The sequence below is a fragment of the Bos taurus genome, chromosome 3, assembly GCF_002263795.3.
Source record: "Bos taurus isolate L1 Dominette 01449 registration number 42190680 breed Hereford chromosome 3, ARS-UCD2.0, whole genome shotgun sequence".
Lineage (NCBI taxonomy): Eukaryota > Metazoa > Chordata > Mammalia > Artiodactyla > Bovidae > Bos > Bos taurus.
In genome coordinates, this window is record NC_037330.1 from 19,598,484 (window position 1) to 19,612,090 (window position 13,607).

A 13,607-nucleotide genomic window follows, 5' to 3' on the forward strand; every position below is an offset into this window, starting at 1 on the left:
CCAGGCTGGATGAATCACAAGCAGGAATCAAGACAGCAAGGAGAAATATCAATAACCACAGATGTGAGTACCACCCTTACGGCAGAAAGCAAAGAAGAACTAAATAGCCTCTTGAAAGTGAGAGAGAGTGAAAAAGCTGGCTTAAAATTTAATATTAAAAAAACTAAAATCATGGCACCCGGTCCCATCACTTCATGGCAAATAGGTGGGGAAACAGTGAAAAACAGTGACAGACTTTTCTTTTCTTGGACTTCAAAATCACTGCAGACAGTGACTGTAGCCATGAAATTAAAAGACGTTTGCTCCATGGAAGAAAAGCTATGACAAACCTTGGCAACATATTAAAAAGCAGAGACATCACTTTGCAGACAAAGGTCTGTCTAGTCAAAACTATGGTTTTTCCAGCAGTCATGTACGGACATGAGAGTTGGGCCATAAAGAAGGCTGAGCGCTGAAAAATTGATGCTTTCGAACTGTGGTGCTGGAGAAGACTCTTCAGAGTTCCTTGGACTGTAAGGAGATCAAACCAGTCAATCCTAAAGAAAATCAATCCTGAATATTCATTGGAAGGACTGATGCTGAAGCTCCTGTACTTTGGCTACCTGATGCAAAGAGCCAACTCACTGGAAAAGACCCTGATGCTGAGAAAGATTGAAGGCAGGAGGAGAAGGGGACAACAGAGGATGAGATAGCTCGATGGCATCACTGACTCAATGGACGTTGAGTTTAAGCAATCTCTAGGAGATGGTGAAGGACACGGAAGACTGGTGCGCTGCAGTCCATGAGGTTGCAAAGAGTCGGAGACAACTGAGCGACTGAACAATAACTACTACTGAGTTCCAATGGTAAACTTCCTCCTCCTCAGGGAAAAACATTTCCTTCATGTTTGTTTGTTTCCTTCATGGTCATGTAGTTCCTACTTACTAATAGGCCCTGGACCAAGAAGCATTCTAAATGAAAGGCTAATGTTGCTCCAATGGCAGCAAAAAATAAAGCCACGACAAACAGGTTGTGTCAGAAAAATAACTGTATAAACAGCTTAATTCCAAGTGGGTCAATATATGATGCAGAGCCAATCATGGTGATTTCATCAAGTACCAGTTCCTCTGTGGAAAAGATGAAAATGTAAAAAGATCTAGGGGACATAAACAAGGACCAATGTGTAAAACTGTACTCAATTACATATTTACTAATAAAGACTGGCTTGTTGTCCACTAATAACTAAACAAACAAAAGACTTAGAGAAACAAGGATATATTCACTTTGGGGATTTTTAAAAAATTCTGACCAAGGCAGGCTCAATCTGGCTGAGATCTATAGATATTAATGAAAATTGATTTTTAAATAGAACAAGTTGAGAACTCAGTCCCTTCAGCCACTTATGAACCTATATGCCCATTTAAGCTAACAAATCAGTAACAACTTACATTAAAAAATCATTCAACAAGGGCCTTTGAGATTTTAACCTATTCTTAATGTGAAAGTTGCTCAGTTGTGTCTGATTCTTTGGGACCCCAAGGACTATACAGTCCTTGAATTCTCCAGGCCAGAATACTGAAGTGGGTAGCCCTTCCCTTCTCCAGGGGATCTTCCCAGCCTCGGGATTGAACTCAGGTCTCCTGCATTGCAGGCAGATTCTTTACCAGCTGAGCCACAAGGGAAGCCCGATTCTTAATAGTAAGATGTATTTAATCTATTATAAGTAAATAAACAGAGCATAAGGGATGTGCTCAAAATTAAAGAGCAACGGTGGTGACAGAGACAGAATTGGAATTCACATTCCCAACCCCCCAGTTCAACTCTCCTTCTTCTAAACCATATTTTGTTTTCAATTTCCTGGCCACTCAAGAGTCTAAGGGGGAAAGGAAAGCACCAAAGGAACAAGAATGTTTTTACAGACTAAATAAATCTTACAACTGCTAATGGACAGTATGAACACATATTTTCTTCCCCTGAGGTTTCCCCTTCCCTTCCTACTTTCATTGATATGAGGATAAAGAGTCCTCCCTTGGTTCCTCTCAATGGAATTAACAATGCCACTACTCTGCTCCTCCAGCAACGGTCATCAATGTCACCGGCAAAAACAGCAGGAAAGTACCTTTCTTTTCTTTCAGTGAGATTATACTTGTTTTCAAACAGACAATGCCAGTATTCTAGAGGAGCAGAAGCTGCCTTTCAAAACTGATACTTGACAGAGCAATTTCACAGATGTTAAGGTCCTCACTAGCAGTACAAAGTACCTCTTTTCTTCACAAAAATACATGAACAACTTTAACAGAGATAGTTTTTAATTCTTCTCAGATTAAGAGTTTTCTTTTTGGTGTCAGTGGGACCATGACTCTGATTAAAAGCAGAAGAGTTATGATCACTGAATCTGCAATGACAAAAAGAGGGCATCTGACAGGCACTCTTGTTGTTTTAATGATCTTAGAAATTGACTGTACAATCACTTACCAATCCTTGGCAAAAATCCACATTAACTTCTAAAATATTTTCTGAAAGAATGATCAATAACTCCAGGTATTACACATGGAGGAGCTCAGAATTTTGACAGCACACATCAGAAGGGGAAGTTCCCCTCTGCACTATTCTTTGTTGAACAACAAATATTTAATCTGGTTTAAAGTCAAGTTAGTTCACACACAGACTTTTAGACTAGTGAGAGAGCAGTAAGGTATTGTGGGCAGGAATGTGGGCTCTGAAATCAGTACACCTAAGTTGGCTAGGTTTGAATACTAGATCTACATTTACTAACTCGATAACCTTGACAAGTTGGTTGGAACTCTCTAGGCCTTGGTTACCTCATCCATAAAATGGAGATATAACAACATGTACATCATAGGATAGTTATGAGAATTAAATAAATCCTATATAGCACTTAATATGTAATAAATGCTCTGTAAATACTAGCAATTATTATTATCATTGTGAATGATGAATCTACAGGATGAGAAGGGTCAGTGGAAATGACAAGTACAATAGAAAGGGAAAAGAGAGAGAGACACATTTACTGAAACAAAAGGAAATGGAGTTATGGGAAGACTTTGAGGGAGACAAAAGACAGTCAACAGATTCATCTTATATTGTGGAACTGTGAGAAAAGAACTTGCTATGTTAAGGTAGCATTTTTTTGGAGAGGGTAGAGGGAAATGGAAGCTAAAGTCAAATAATCTTTGCAGGACATTCACAGCCTTCTCAAAAGGCCATGCACACTACTTAAAAAAAAATTGCAATTGTTATGGGGAAGAGGAGTCCGCTGCTAGTAACTGTAAGGAGCTCAAGCTTCTTCAGCACAGATACACATCAGATCTACCTCTCTTACGGCTGACCCCACAGCACAGAATGTGGAGACCTAAATGAGGAAAAACAGAAAATTATCACTTACTTCTGGGGTTCTACTTGCTTACAATAGAACAAGCATATTTTAAAAAAAACCCACATGACATCTCTAAAGTTTAAAATTATTAACAGGACCTGACCTGATCCCCAGCACCATACTGTGAAATGTGAGAAGATTTCCTGCAGTTCTAGGTAGAAGCCAAAAAAAAAAAAAAGCAGCAGCTCTGGCAGAAAAATTCCAGGAAGGATCACAAAACTTGTAACCCAAACAATTTCACTATTGCATGACTTCAGGTTGGCAAAAAAAATTCAGGTATAAAGCTCCTTGCACACAGGCTTCTACCCCTTTAAAAAAGAAGGTGTATACATTTTACTTGAGGGTCTTCCACTTGTGAGGGCAATTTGGTAACATCTAGCAAAACGCCTTAAAAGCAAATATGTACCATATGTCCCAGAAGTGACAATTTATCCAAAGGAAATAACTGGTCAAGTGGATAAAGACATATATACAAATATATTTACTGTAGCATTGTATGTAAAAACTATTACTAGAAAGAATCTAAATATACAATATAGGTGATATAAGTTGTGGTATAGTCATAAAAGGGAATAGTATAGAACCATTATCTTTATGTTCATTTATGGATAGGCTGTCACAATAAACTGTATAATGGAAAAAGCTAAATAATTATATAGTACAGTATTTTTCTAAAATGCTTATCTATAAAGTCACATGTATTTATACACATAAAAAATGTCAAGATTATAGACTAAAATGTTAAAATATGACTATATTGGATAGTATGATTAAGGTGATATTCTAAGTTTAAATTTCTATTTTTCCTTATCTATATAAAATTTCTATAACAAACAGGTAATTTAACAATTATAGAGATATGTAGGAATGGCTTTATTGCTGTTTTATAACCCATTTTCCCCAGTAAACTAGTGCTCAACAGTTCCACACATAAAGATCAGCATCAATCCCCTCCCTATACATTAACTTGAGCTCATTACAACATATTGTGCTGCTACAGAGATAGACTAGAAGGAAAAATGTGAAAGATGATGTCTAGAAAGCTGCTGACAGTTGCAAGCTACAGATAAAGCATGACTCCTATACACTCACTCCCATTCTCCATTATTACTTTGAGATTCTCATACAACCTGAAACAAACCTGTATCAGCGCATATGCTAACAGGTTCTCTCTGAAGAATTTATCTTTCATATCCTTTAGAGTACCAATATTCTCCCATAAAACAGGTATCCCTAATTTCAGGGTATCTCCTGGATATTTGAAAAATAAAGATCTAAAGAAAAATAAATAAATAAAGACCTAGCTTCTAAATTATGAAAATTAGCTGAGAAATCTTTAATGTTACTAAAATAATTTCAAGACAACTGAACCAGCCAGTTAAGTGCCAGAGAGGAAATAATCCAATCAATTCTTGCTAAAATACAAAGTTGAATCATCACACTATGTCACAGAAAATTTTTCTGAGTAACTCTGAATAGTCTTAAGGAAGCACTCCATTTTGGTCCTTAGTCCCAGCCTAAATTGTGTTGGTAATGAAAAAGGTACCAAAGGGGCTGGTTTCTAGTCACTTGGCAAAAACATCACTAGGACTCTCCATAAACTGGTTTGCAGCTACTAAAGCACTGGCAACTATGACTTACTATGAGAGCAAGGAGAAAATGTAAAGGAAGAAAAGAAAATTAATACAATTCTGCGAAGTGTGAAAAAGGTAAACTTTAGAGGAGAAATGAGCTGGCCTTAAAAGAGGAGATAATCAAAACAGAGATATTTTCAGACAGCACACAGCTCCAAAATAAGAGTTGTCGTTCCCCTGCCCCACCCCCCCTCAGCATGTGGAACAAAACAAGAGTTGGCCTTAATACCAGAGCCTCTCCCAGTGCTTTCAGAGCAGAAACATTTCCGTCAAAGATGAAATGACATCATCTTCCAGATGAGAAACTAAGAGGCAGCCTGTAACTGACTTTAATGCTTGAAGTACACACATAATTTCAGGATGCTAGAACTGGGCCGGATGTGCATTCCTCAGACGAGTTTTGCCTGAACAGGTCATAAAGAAGAGATTCCAGAGACTTAGCTTAATGAGCTACCAATATTACTACATAAATCTGTCAATTCCTATAGAAATCAGAAAGAGACAAGCAGGCTTTTGGGAAGCAAAATGATAATTCTGAGGGGGTGTTTTGGTTGATAATATTGACAGCCAGAGATTTTTTAAAAAAAGCAAAAACCTGAACAAAATCACACAGTTATTTGCTGGACTATCGTAAACAATCTCTCTAGTCCTCTTTAACCTGAAATACTGAATGCCACTTTAATTATACCGCTGCATGTAGGAGGTATAATAGGTTATTCAAATGAAAATCCTCAGAAATGCCAGCCTAATGAGAAGCATTGCTGAGCACACAGCTCTAAGAGATAGTGTTGGGTGGTGGGGGCCAGGCACTGTTACCATACCCTCAGTAAGAACTAAACCAAGTTAATCATGAAAATCAAGCCACATCTTAGAGAAAAGTTAAATTTTGTTTCTTCAGTTCAGTCGCTCAGTCGTGTCCGACTCTTTGCGACCCCATGAACCACAGCACACCAGGCCTCCCTGTCCATCACCAACTCCCAGAGTTTACTCTAACTCAGGTCCATTGAGTCGGTGATGCCATCCAACCATCTCATCCTCTGTCGTCCCCTTCTCCTGCCTTCAATCTTTCCCAGCATCAGGGTCTTTTCAAATGAGTCAGTTCTTCGCATCAGGTGGCCAAAGTACTGGAGTTTCGGCTTCAACATCAGTCCTTCCGATGAATATTCAGGACTGATTTCCTTTAGGATGGACTGGTTGGATTTTGTTCCTAGCAGGTGTCAATTTTTAGAGTTTTCTAGAAAAAGGTCTGAAAGGCAAGGATGCTCTTAGAAACAAAAGCTCAAAACTCATTGATCTACCAGTCCTAGGGTCAACCTGGCTCAGGTAAGAGCCAAGTAGCAAGGAATGAATCACAAATGTACTAAGACTCATTGTGATAACATACAGACTTTATGCAAAGTCTTTGCCACTATTAACAGTGTCTTTGAACCTCAGTTTCCTAATTTGGAAAATAAGAGGGTTAAATTAAAATATCTCTACATTTCCCTTTAATAAACTTTTGCTTCTAGTTCTATAAGCCACATTTTATGATTCTCAGTCCACAAATATGTATCTCTTAGCACTAAAATTCTGGTTGAAATTTGGGGGGTGGGAGGTTGGATATCTGAGTCCTTCTTTAAAAGACCTGAGTCTCTTGGATAAGCCAATCCAAAGCTAAGGAGCAGTTAAGATTTCCAGCAGTTCACCACCTCCCAATTCTATTTCCAAACCTGGTTCTATCTTAAAAAAAAAAAAAAAAAAAAAGGCAGTATTGCTGGCCTGGAACATACACTGAGCTGAGAAAGTAACTTAAATAATATCACTGCTAAGTTGCGTCAGTCGTGTCCGACTCTGTGTGACCCCAGAGATGGCAGCCCACCAGGCTCCCCCATCCCTGGGATTCTCCAGGCAAGAACACTGGAGTGGGTTGCCAGTTCCTTCTCCAATGCATGAAAGTGAAAAGTGAAAGTGAAGTCACTCAGTCGTGTCTGACTTTTCTAGATCTCGTGGACTGCAGCCCACCAGGCTCCTCCGTCCATGGGATTTCCCAGGCAAGAGTACTGGAGTGGGGTGCCATTGCCTTCTCCAAAATAATATCACAGTGGGTATTAATTGTCCCAACAATGCACTTCAATCACCCCCCAGATCCTAATGCAAGAAAATCACAGAGATATGACCAAGTTACTTCTCTACCATTTCTTTTATACAGACTCTTGTCAATGAGAACTTGAAGTTTATCAGGCATGCTAAAGGAAAGCTAGTATTAAGCTATTCATATATCCTTAAAAAAAAACAACTCTTCCCATTCTCTCCTGCAACCTTTGCTCACTCCCCATCAATGTTACTGATCCTTTGAGATGGTGTTTATTCTGGGTTAACTCCATAAAGCTCAGTTTAATACACAGCAAAGAGTAAGAAATACTTAATTGCCTATAAGGAATCTACCCTTCTCTCTCTTTTTGCCAGTCTTCCTCAGACTCTAACAATAAGGGGACTTTTGGGGAATCAGATATTTAAAAATTAATATATTCTGCATACAGTCATTACAATAAACAGACTTATTTAATAGGAGAAAAAAGAAAAATAATCAGTGACAAAGTTTTAAAAGACGGAGGAGCTGAGGGAAAAAAGTTCACTTCAAACAGAAAACATTAAAACAACAGTTCATAGGAGATATGAATAAAACAGGATCAACACATATGTAAAAAAGAAACAATTGTCTCTTTTGATAGGAAAGGGTGGAGAAGTGAAGTGCAAGAGGGGAAATGAGCCAGGAAGGGGTTTCCTCTAGGAAACACCATCAGTCCAATCACTCTCTCTTTGAGACTGAATGATGGGCTGGGGTTTAGAACACAAAGAAACAGATTCCCTCTGCCTGGCTATCAGAAATTGGCATACTTCCTGAAGTATACTTCTATCCTTGATCAAGAGAACACACTCAGTAAAAACAAAAACCAAACTGACAACGTTGGTCTTTTTGCTTTCTTCGTGTCAAGCAAGACTATGCCAAAATTCTAGGAAAGTAAACATCCAGCTTAATGGGTAAAATACCCGCCAACCCCAACTCAGAACTTCTCACCAGTTACCTGAGTTTGGCCTGGTTAAGTTGTTCAGAAGTTGTAGTTTCCATTATTTTTATTTAAAAAATAGGCTGATAAAACACGTAATAACTAGTAGGTAGCACATATTTGAGCACAGTTATTAATCAGAAGTTTTACAGTATCAACTCAGAACAGCACACAGAAATTAACAAAGAAATTAACAAGACATAATATGTATTTCGATATTCAAGGCTAATTTCTAAGTACACATTACCAATAATAACAGACACTGGATACCTATTAAGTCTATATAATTATACTTGACCCTGGGCTTGAGCAGTCATGGCAGAAATAAATGGATAATTAAAAAACAGTGACATTCTGATGTCAGTTTTCTGGAAGAATCTACCAAGGTGACAAAATTAAAAAGGAGGGCTATGTGGGTGTAAGCCCTCTGTGGAAAAAGCATAAAGAAAAATCTCTCCTTACTTATAAAATATCAACCAAAAGGATACCTGTTGATATTCTCATTACATGGCATTCTGTTCTGTCTTTACATTTCCAAACTCCAGTTTCTCCCCCCAATAATGTGGCTTAAGTTGCTTTACTTTTCACTAGTATAGAAAAATTAAAGGAGAAGAAATCAGTCTACAAATGGCTTACACTGTACACAAAGAACACAGACAAAAAACCCTCAATGAAATTCCTACCATTTGGAGTTATCAGATTACAGCATACATTTACTGGTGGAGCTCTACTGGGAAGGACAAAGCCATCAGAATCAAGGATTGATGAAACTGGCTCTACTACAGAAGTTCTGGGCAAAAATGTTTCTTTCCTGTGTTTTTTGGGGTCTCCCTCGGCAGTTTAAGGGAAAATCAGAAAAGGAGCTATAAATGTTACCTCCAAATCATCTGTACTCATGATAGAATCATTTGATAATGTGTGACAATTTCAGAAATGTTCTGGTCTGAAGCAAAAGGAGTTAGAGGTTCATGATTTTCTAAGGTTTCAAGTGCTTTTTCTTAGGGGAGTCACACAGGATTTTATTACAGCTCTTATTTTAGGGGAGCAAGGGACACTTTAATACTCTAACTTTACTTTTTAACTCCTCCACCAAATTCAAATCAAGTCGCCAAAATAGAAACTTAACTCCCTTCAGGTAGTAAAAAGGAGACTTGGTGGCTTATTTTCAAGTTCTTGATGAACTAGTCAAACTGCAGACAGGGGAACAGGCTCTCTATACTGTCACTAGTGTGACAGATGGCAGCACTGTCAACAGCATCTCATCAGTGCTTTTATTTTTTAAGTGGTACCACTGACCAAATGAGGCTAGGACAGAAAGGAAGAAAAGGAATAAATTTCCTTTACACATCGAACAGCTGAGCGCAAACTGCATCACCTTTTATTAACAAAGTGTAAGAACAAGGCAATGATGATGGTTCCTGTAAGATTGACATTAATTTATAATCACCTCCCTCTAATCCAAACATGGTAATTACACCAATGGGAAAAGATCTCTCAAACATCTCTTAGAGTGTATGGTTTGCTTTAACTCCTGTATTTAACCTGTCAGCAGCATAAAAGACCAGCTCCAGCTTAATGATTAAATAATATAGATGGGGGTTTAATACTGGCAGGGAAGAACTATTTTAAATTACCAATCCTAATTTGAATGCCAAAAGATTCTGAACCTTAAAAGGTTATGAATGACTTATCTAAAACATCAATCTGTCCCTGAATCCTAACATTCTTGTTTTGTATACACTGCCAGAGAATCTTACCTTTAGGATTTCAGTTTCACCAATATTTAAGTGAGTTCAGCTAAACATCTAAGGACAATGAGTTGATTTTAGAATGATTAAAACACAAACACACACACTCCTACCTTGAATTTCTACAAAGCTAGTCTTTTAGCATTTAACAATTTAGGAGACCATAAACCAATTTATTCCTGCCAATGCCTTTATTCCCCTGGTACTATCCAGACAGAGCACCACTCTCCTCCAATCACAAAACACGTTCTCCACAGCCTTTTTGGCATCTGAATCAAACACCTTATCCTCTTCAAAAACATATCCTTGAAATGAAATATGAAATATTCTATTAAATTCAGTAAGCCAAAACTGAACATACAGATATGCGAAAGAAGTCAACACTGTGTATCTGCACACAATAATCCCATGCTTTCAGGAATATTTATGAGAATTTTTCTGATTTCTTAATCCAACAGTTTCAATATTTGCCAAAGAAACAGAGAAAGAGGGTGAAAAAAAAAGTCAAAAAAAAAAAGGAATCCAAAGCTAGTTATTTTTAGTCATTTTTTTAAAAAAACTTTTAGCCATTTTTGTATCTTGACCTCACATATGAACACAATAAAGCCAAGCAGCTGGAAAATTGACTGCAATCTATTATTCTATTTTCTGGTGAAAACACAACAGCAAAAAACATTTACACTATCTGAATAACCTCCTGCTAGTCTTAGGATCTGACAAAAAATATAAAAACATACAAAAGTATCAAATAGTGACACCTAAAACTAGTAGGACTACCTGAAGTAGGAGCAAAAACCTGAAGACATCACTATGTGACAGAAATATTTTCTTTTACTCCTAAATCTGTCCATGTGGACAATATTTTGAGATAGAGGCTGAATCAAATTCTGGGATATAAACACAAAAACACAAGGCTTTTAAGATTAAGCTGTTTCTAATACCTGATCTGATGGTTAAGAAGTCTGCTTTAAGACTGTACACAACTATTCTTGTTTCACCACCGGGGGAGAGGAAAAAGAGGTTTTAAATTTAGAAGCTACTGTATTTAAAAACTTTCATTTTAACTTTATCCTTCTTCACACTTAGAATGTAACAGGAGTTGTTCTAGCTCACTTATCTTTTATAGGAAAGGCAAAAAAAACACCTCTCAAGAAACTAAAAATAGGTTGTACATAAACAAAACTCCAGTTTGTGAAGAAGATATTTATGACCAAGTATGTGTTCACCTGAACTGAACAGGAAAAGGTGGAACCCTCTATTTAGTCAACTCAAAAGGAGTAGGATGCAATCCCAGGATTAAGCAAGTGTCAAAGTCTCGGGTAGAGCATCCATCATCTGGCGGCCTCTCCTGTTCCCAGTGTATAGGTAACAGTCACCGTGGAACCCCAGACATTTCTGATGGAAGCTCTAGAACAGTTTCTGACTCAAACTCCACTCCCTCCTCCAACATACATCCCAACACCACACATTTTCCCCTCCTACACGCAATCTGTTGCCTTTCTTGTCGGCTCCTTAGCCCTCCCTCAATCTTCAACAGTTTCTAACTACTTTGAGCTAGATTCCCTGGCTCCCTTCTCCAAGTGCCAATTTCGTGCCTAAGCATTCTTCCAGTCCATTTCCTATTATGCAATATTCCTACACAGCACTTAAAACCATCCCCACCCTATCCTTTTCAAGCCTAATTTCCTGCATCACCTCCCTCAACTTCTACTGCAATTCGAGACTCCATCGTTCCGCCTTCTGCATCTGTTTTCAGTGTCTTTTAAACCCTGCTTTTCCACATACCTCAGGCTCTCTTCAAAAACTTCCCATTCCTTCCCAAAGCTGGGCAGTCAAGAGATGGGAGTCTCCAGAGGAGGACGTTTGATAAAACGTGTAGGTGTATCTGTCCGAGTGAGCGCGCGCGTTTTGGGGGGAGGGGAAGCACGAAGTGAGAAGGAATGACGCATTAGGGGGAGGCTCTCAGGAGCCTCCAATAACTCACTCCCACCCCCAACAAAATCCCCAATCCCCTAACGCCCCAGCATTGGAAAGCATCCCATAACGATTCCATACCTTTTAAGTCCCATGGTTTCTCTTCCACGTTTTTGTCCAATTAACCCCGCAATCAACGTGGAGTCTAAGCCTCTATTTACTCTTTCTCTCCTCCCTTCGATTCCCTTTCTCTTTCCTCCCTACTCCCACCGTCAATCTCCATCCTTTTCTGACCCTACTCCTTCAAAGTCCTCAACTCGGTCTCCTTGAAGACAGCCAGTGTTTCTGACAGCTTCCCTTTTCTCAATCAAATCCATCCTTTCCTCACATTCCCTCTGCTTGCTCTGAAAGCTACATGAAACCCTAGTTCTCGGTCCTCCTTACCGGCAACGCCTCAAACATGCTCAGCTACAGGTGCCCTTCCTGGGTCTCGCTCTTCCTGCCATCGCACAGTCATCAGCCCCCAGCCCACGCCACGCCCTGATTACCTGAGGCCGAGGTGCAGGGAGGGACGCTGGAATCCGCGGATGAAAACCCTACCGCCGACGGCCCAGAGGAGGCAGACGCCATCTTGGCAGCCCCCTCCCCCTCAGCGGCGTCTCTTTTTCTATCGCGCTCTTCCTCTTCTCGGAGTCGAATCTTCCCCACGTATCTTCACAGAACCCGCGTTCTGCAAGCCACCTCCCCGCCCCCTCCGGGGCCTCTCAGATACGCCGCACCGGCTCCGGGACCAACTCAGGGCGGAACCATTAGGATGGTATGGGGGACAATTCTTGTCTCGCACCGTTTTAGCAACTTTAAGCTCTTTCCGCAGGAGTTACTTTCCCCTTTCACAACACAGTAAGCTCAAGCGGCTGCCGGGAAACTGCGTCTGGATCAAACCACACCTAAAAGAAAAAGGTGGGGAATGAGAAGTCCCTGCGGAGCGAACTCCCCTCCCCCTTCTCCCTAGCCACAGCCTGTTTATCGCCCAACCCCACCGCTTCGCTCCCGGTGGCCAAGGAAATCCTGGCATCGCGCATGCGCCCAACCTTCTTCTCAGCGGCCACCCCATCCAATGGGGGAGGAGGGGGGCCCTGAGAGGAGGCGAGCCAATCAGGAGGCTGAGTCTGGTCACATGACACAGGTCCCTCGCGCCTTGGCAAATCCAAGGAAGGAAGACAGTGCGGCTCTGTCTACGGTGGCTTGGTGAGTCAAAATACAAGGGAGTCTCAGACGGGACTAAATCGAGAAGTCTGAGCTCTAGAAAAGAGTATGCCGGGCTGGCATTCACAGCCCAGGAAAACCTCCCGACTGAAGCGCTGGTGTGTAGTCAAAGACGTTAAACAGTTAAGTATCACAAAACATCACATGCCACCAAGTATTCTTCCGACTTTACTGCCTTGTTTTATTTAACAAGCGTGCGTGTCTTGCCTTCCTTTGAATGACATTCGAAACAGATCCACACTTTGCCTCAAGCGCAGTGCTGGGCACAGTGATGGAGCTGAGTAAATATTTGATAAACAAACGAATGAAGTCCTGTCTAAAAGGCCACGGAAGACGATCAGAAACAACAACAGTCTTCCTGTGATCCGAGCCCTTAGCCTCTCTGTTACCTCTCCAAAGGTCACTGAGACTCAGAGAAATTCCCCTTTCTAGTCTGATCTTCGTACTAACCCCGCTCAGTTTTAATAAAATACCCTGGAGATTATGAACCTTGATGGGAAATATGAAGACCTATCTCTGAACAGACTAAACTGCCAGAGAATAAGGACTGTTTTATTCTTGTATCTCCAGCTCCTCCCATGATGTAACTCTGTACGTAGTAAGGGCTCAATAATTATTTGTG

The 13,607-nt window shown here is 40.0% G+C and overlaps 1 protein-coding gene across 11 annotated transcripts in view; it reads right to left on the reverse strand.

Annotated features, from left to right (window-relative positions):
- The window catches only part of PIP5K1A (phosphatidylinositol-4-phosphate 5-kinase type 1 alpha), a 39,202-nt gene extending 26,413 nt beyond the window's left edge, over positions 1-12,789 (reverse strand). For 2 of the 11 annotated variants that reach the window (XM_010802993.4, XM_059881129.1), the window contains exon 1: positions 12,268-12,458. Coding sequence is in view for 7 of the 11 variants with exons in the window: in XM_005203824.5 (XP_005203881.1) it covers positions 3,314-3,352; positions 12,268-12,349 (121 nt within the window). In the remaining 4 variants the exon portion in view is untranslated. The other 9 variants (XM_059881127.1, XM_005203824.5, XM_059881128.1 and 6 more) reach the window with 9 other exon arrangements.
- Between the last annotated feature and the right edge of the window lie 818 nt (positions 12,790-13,607).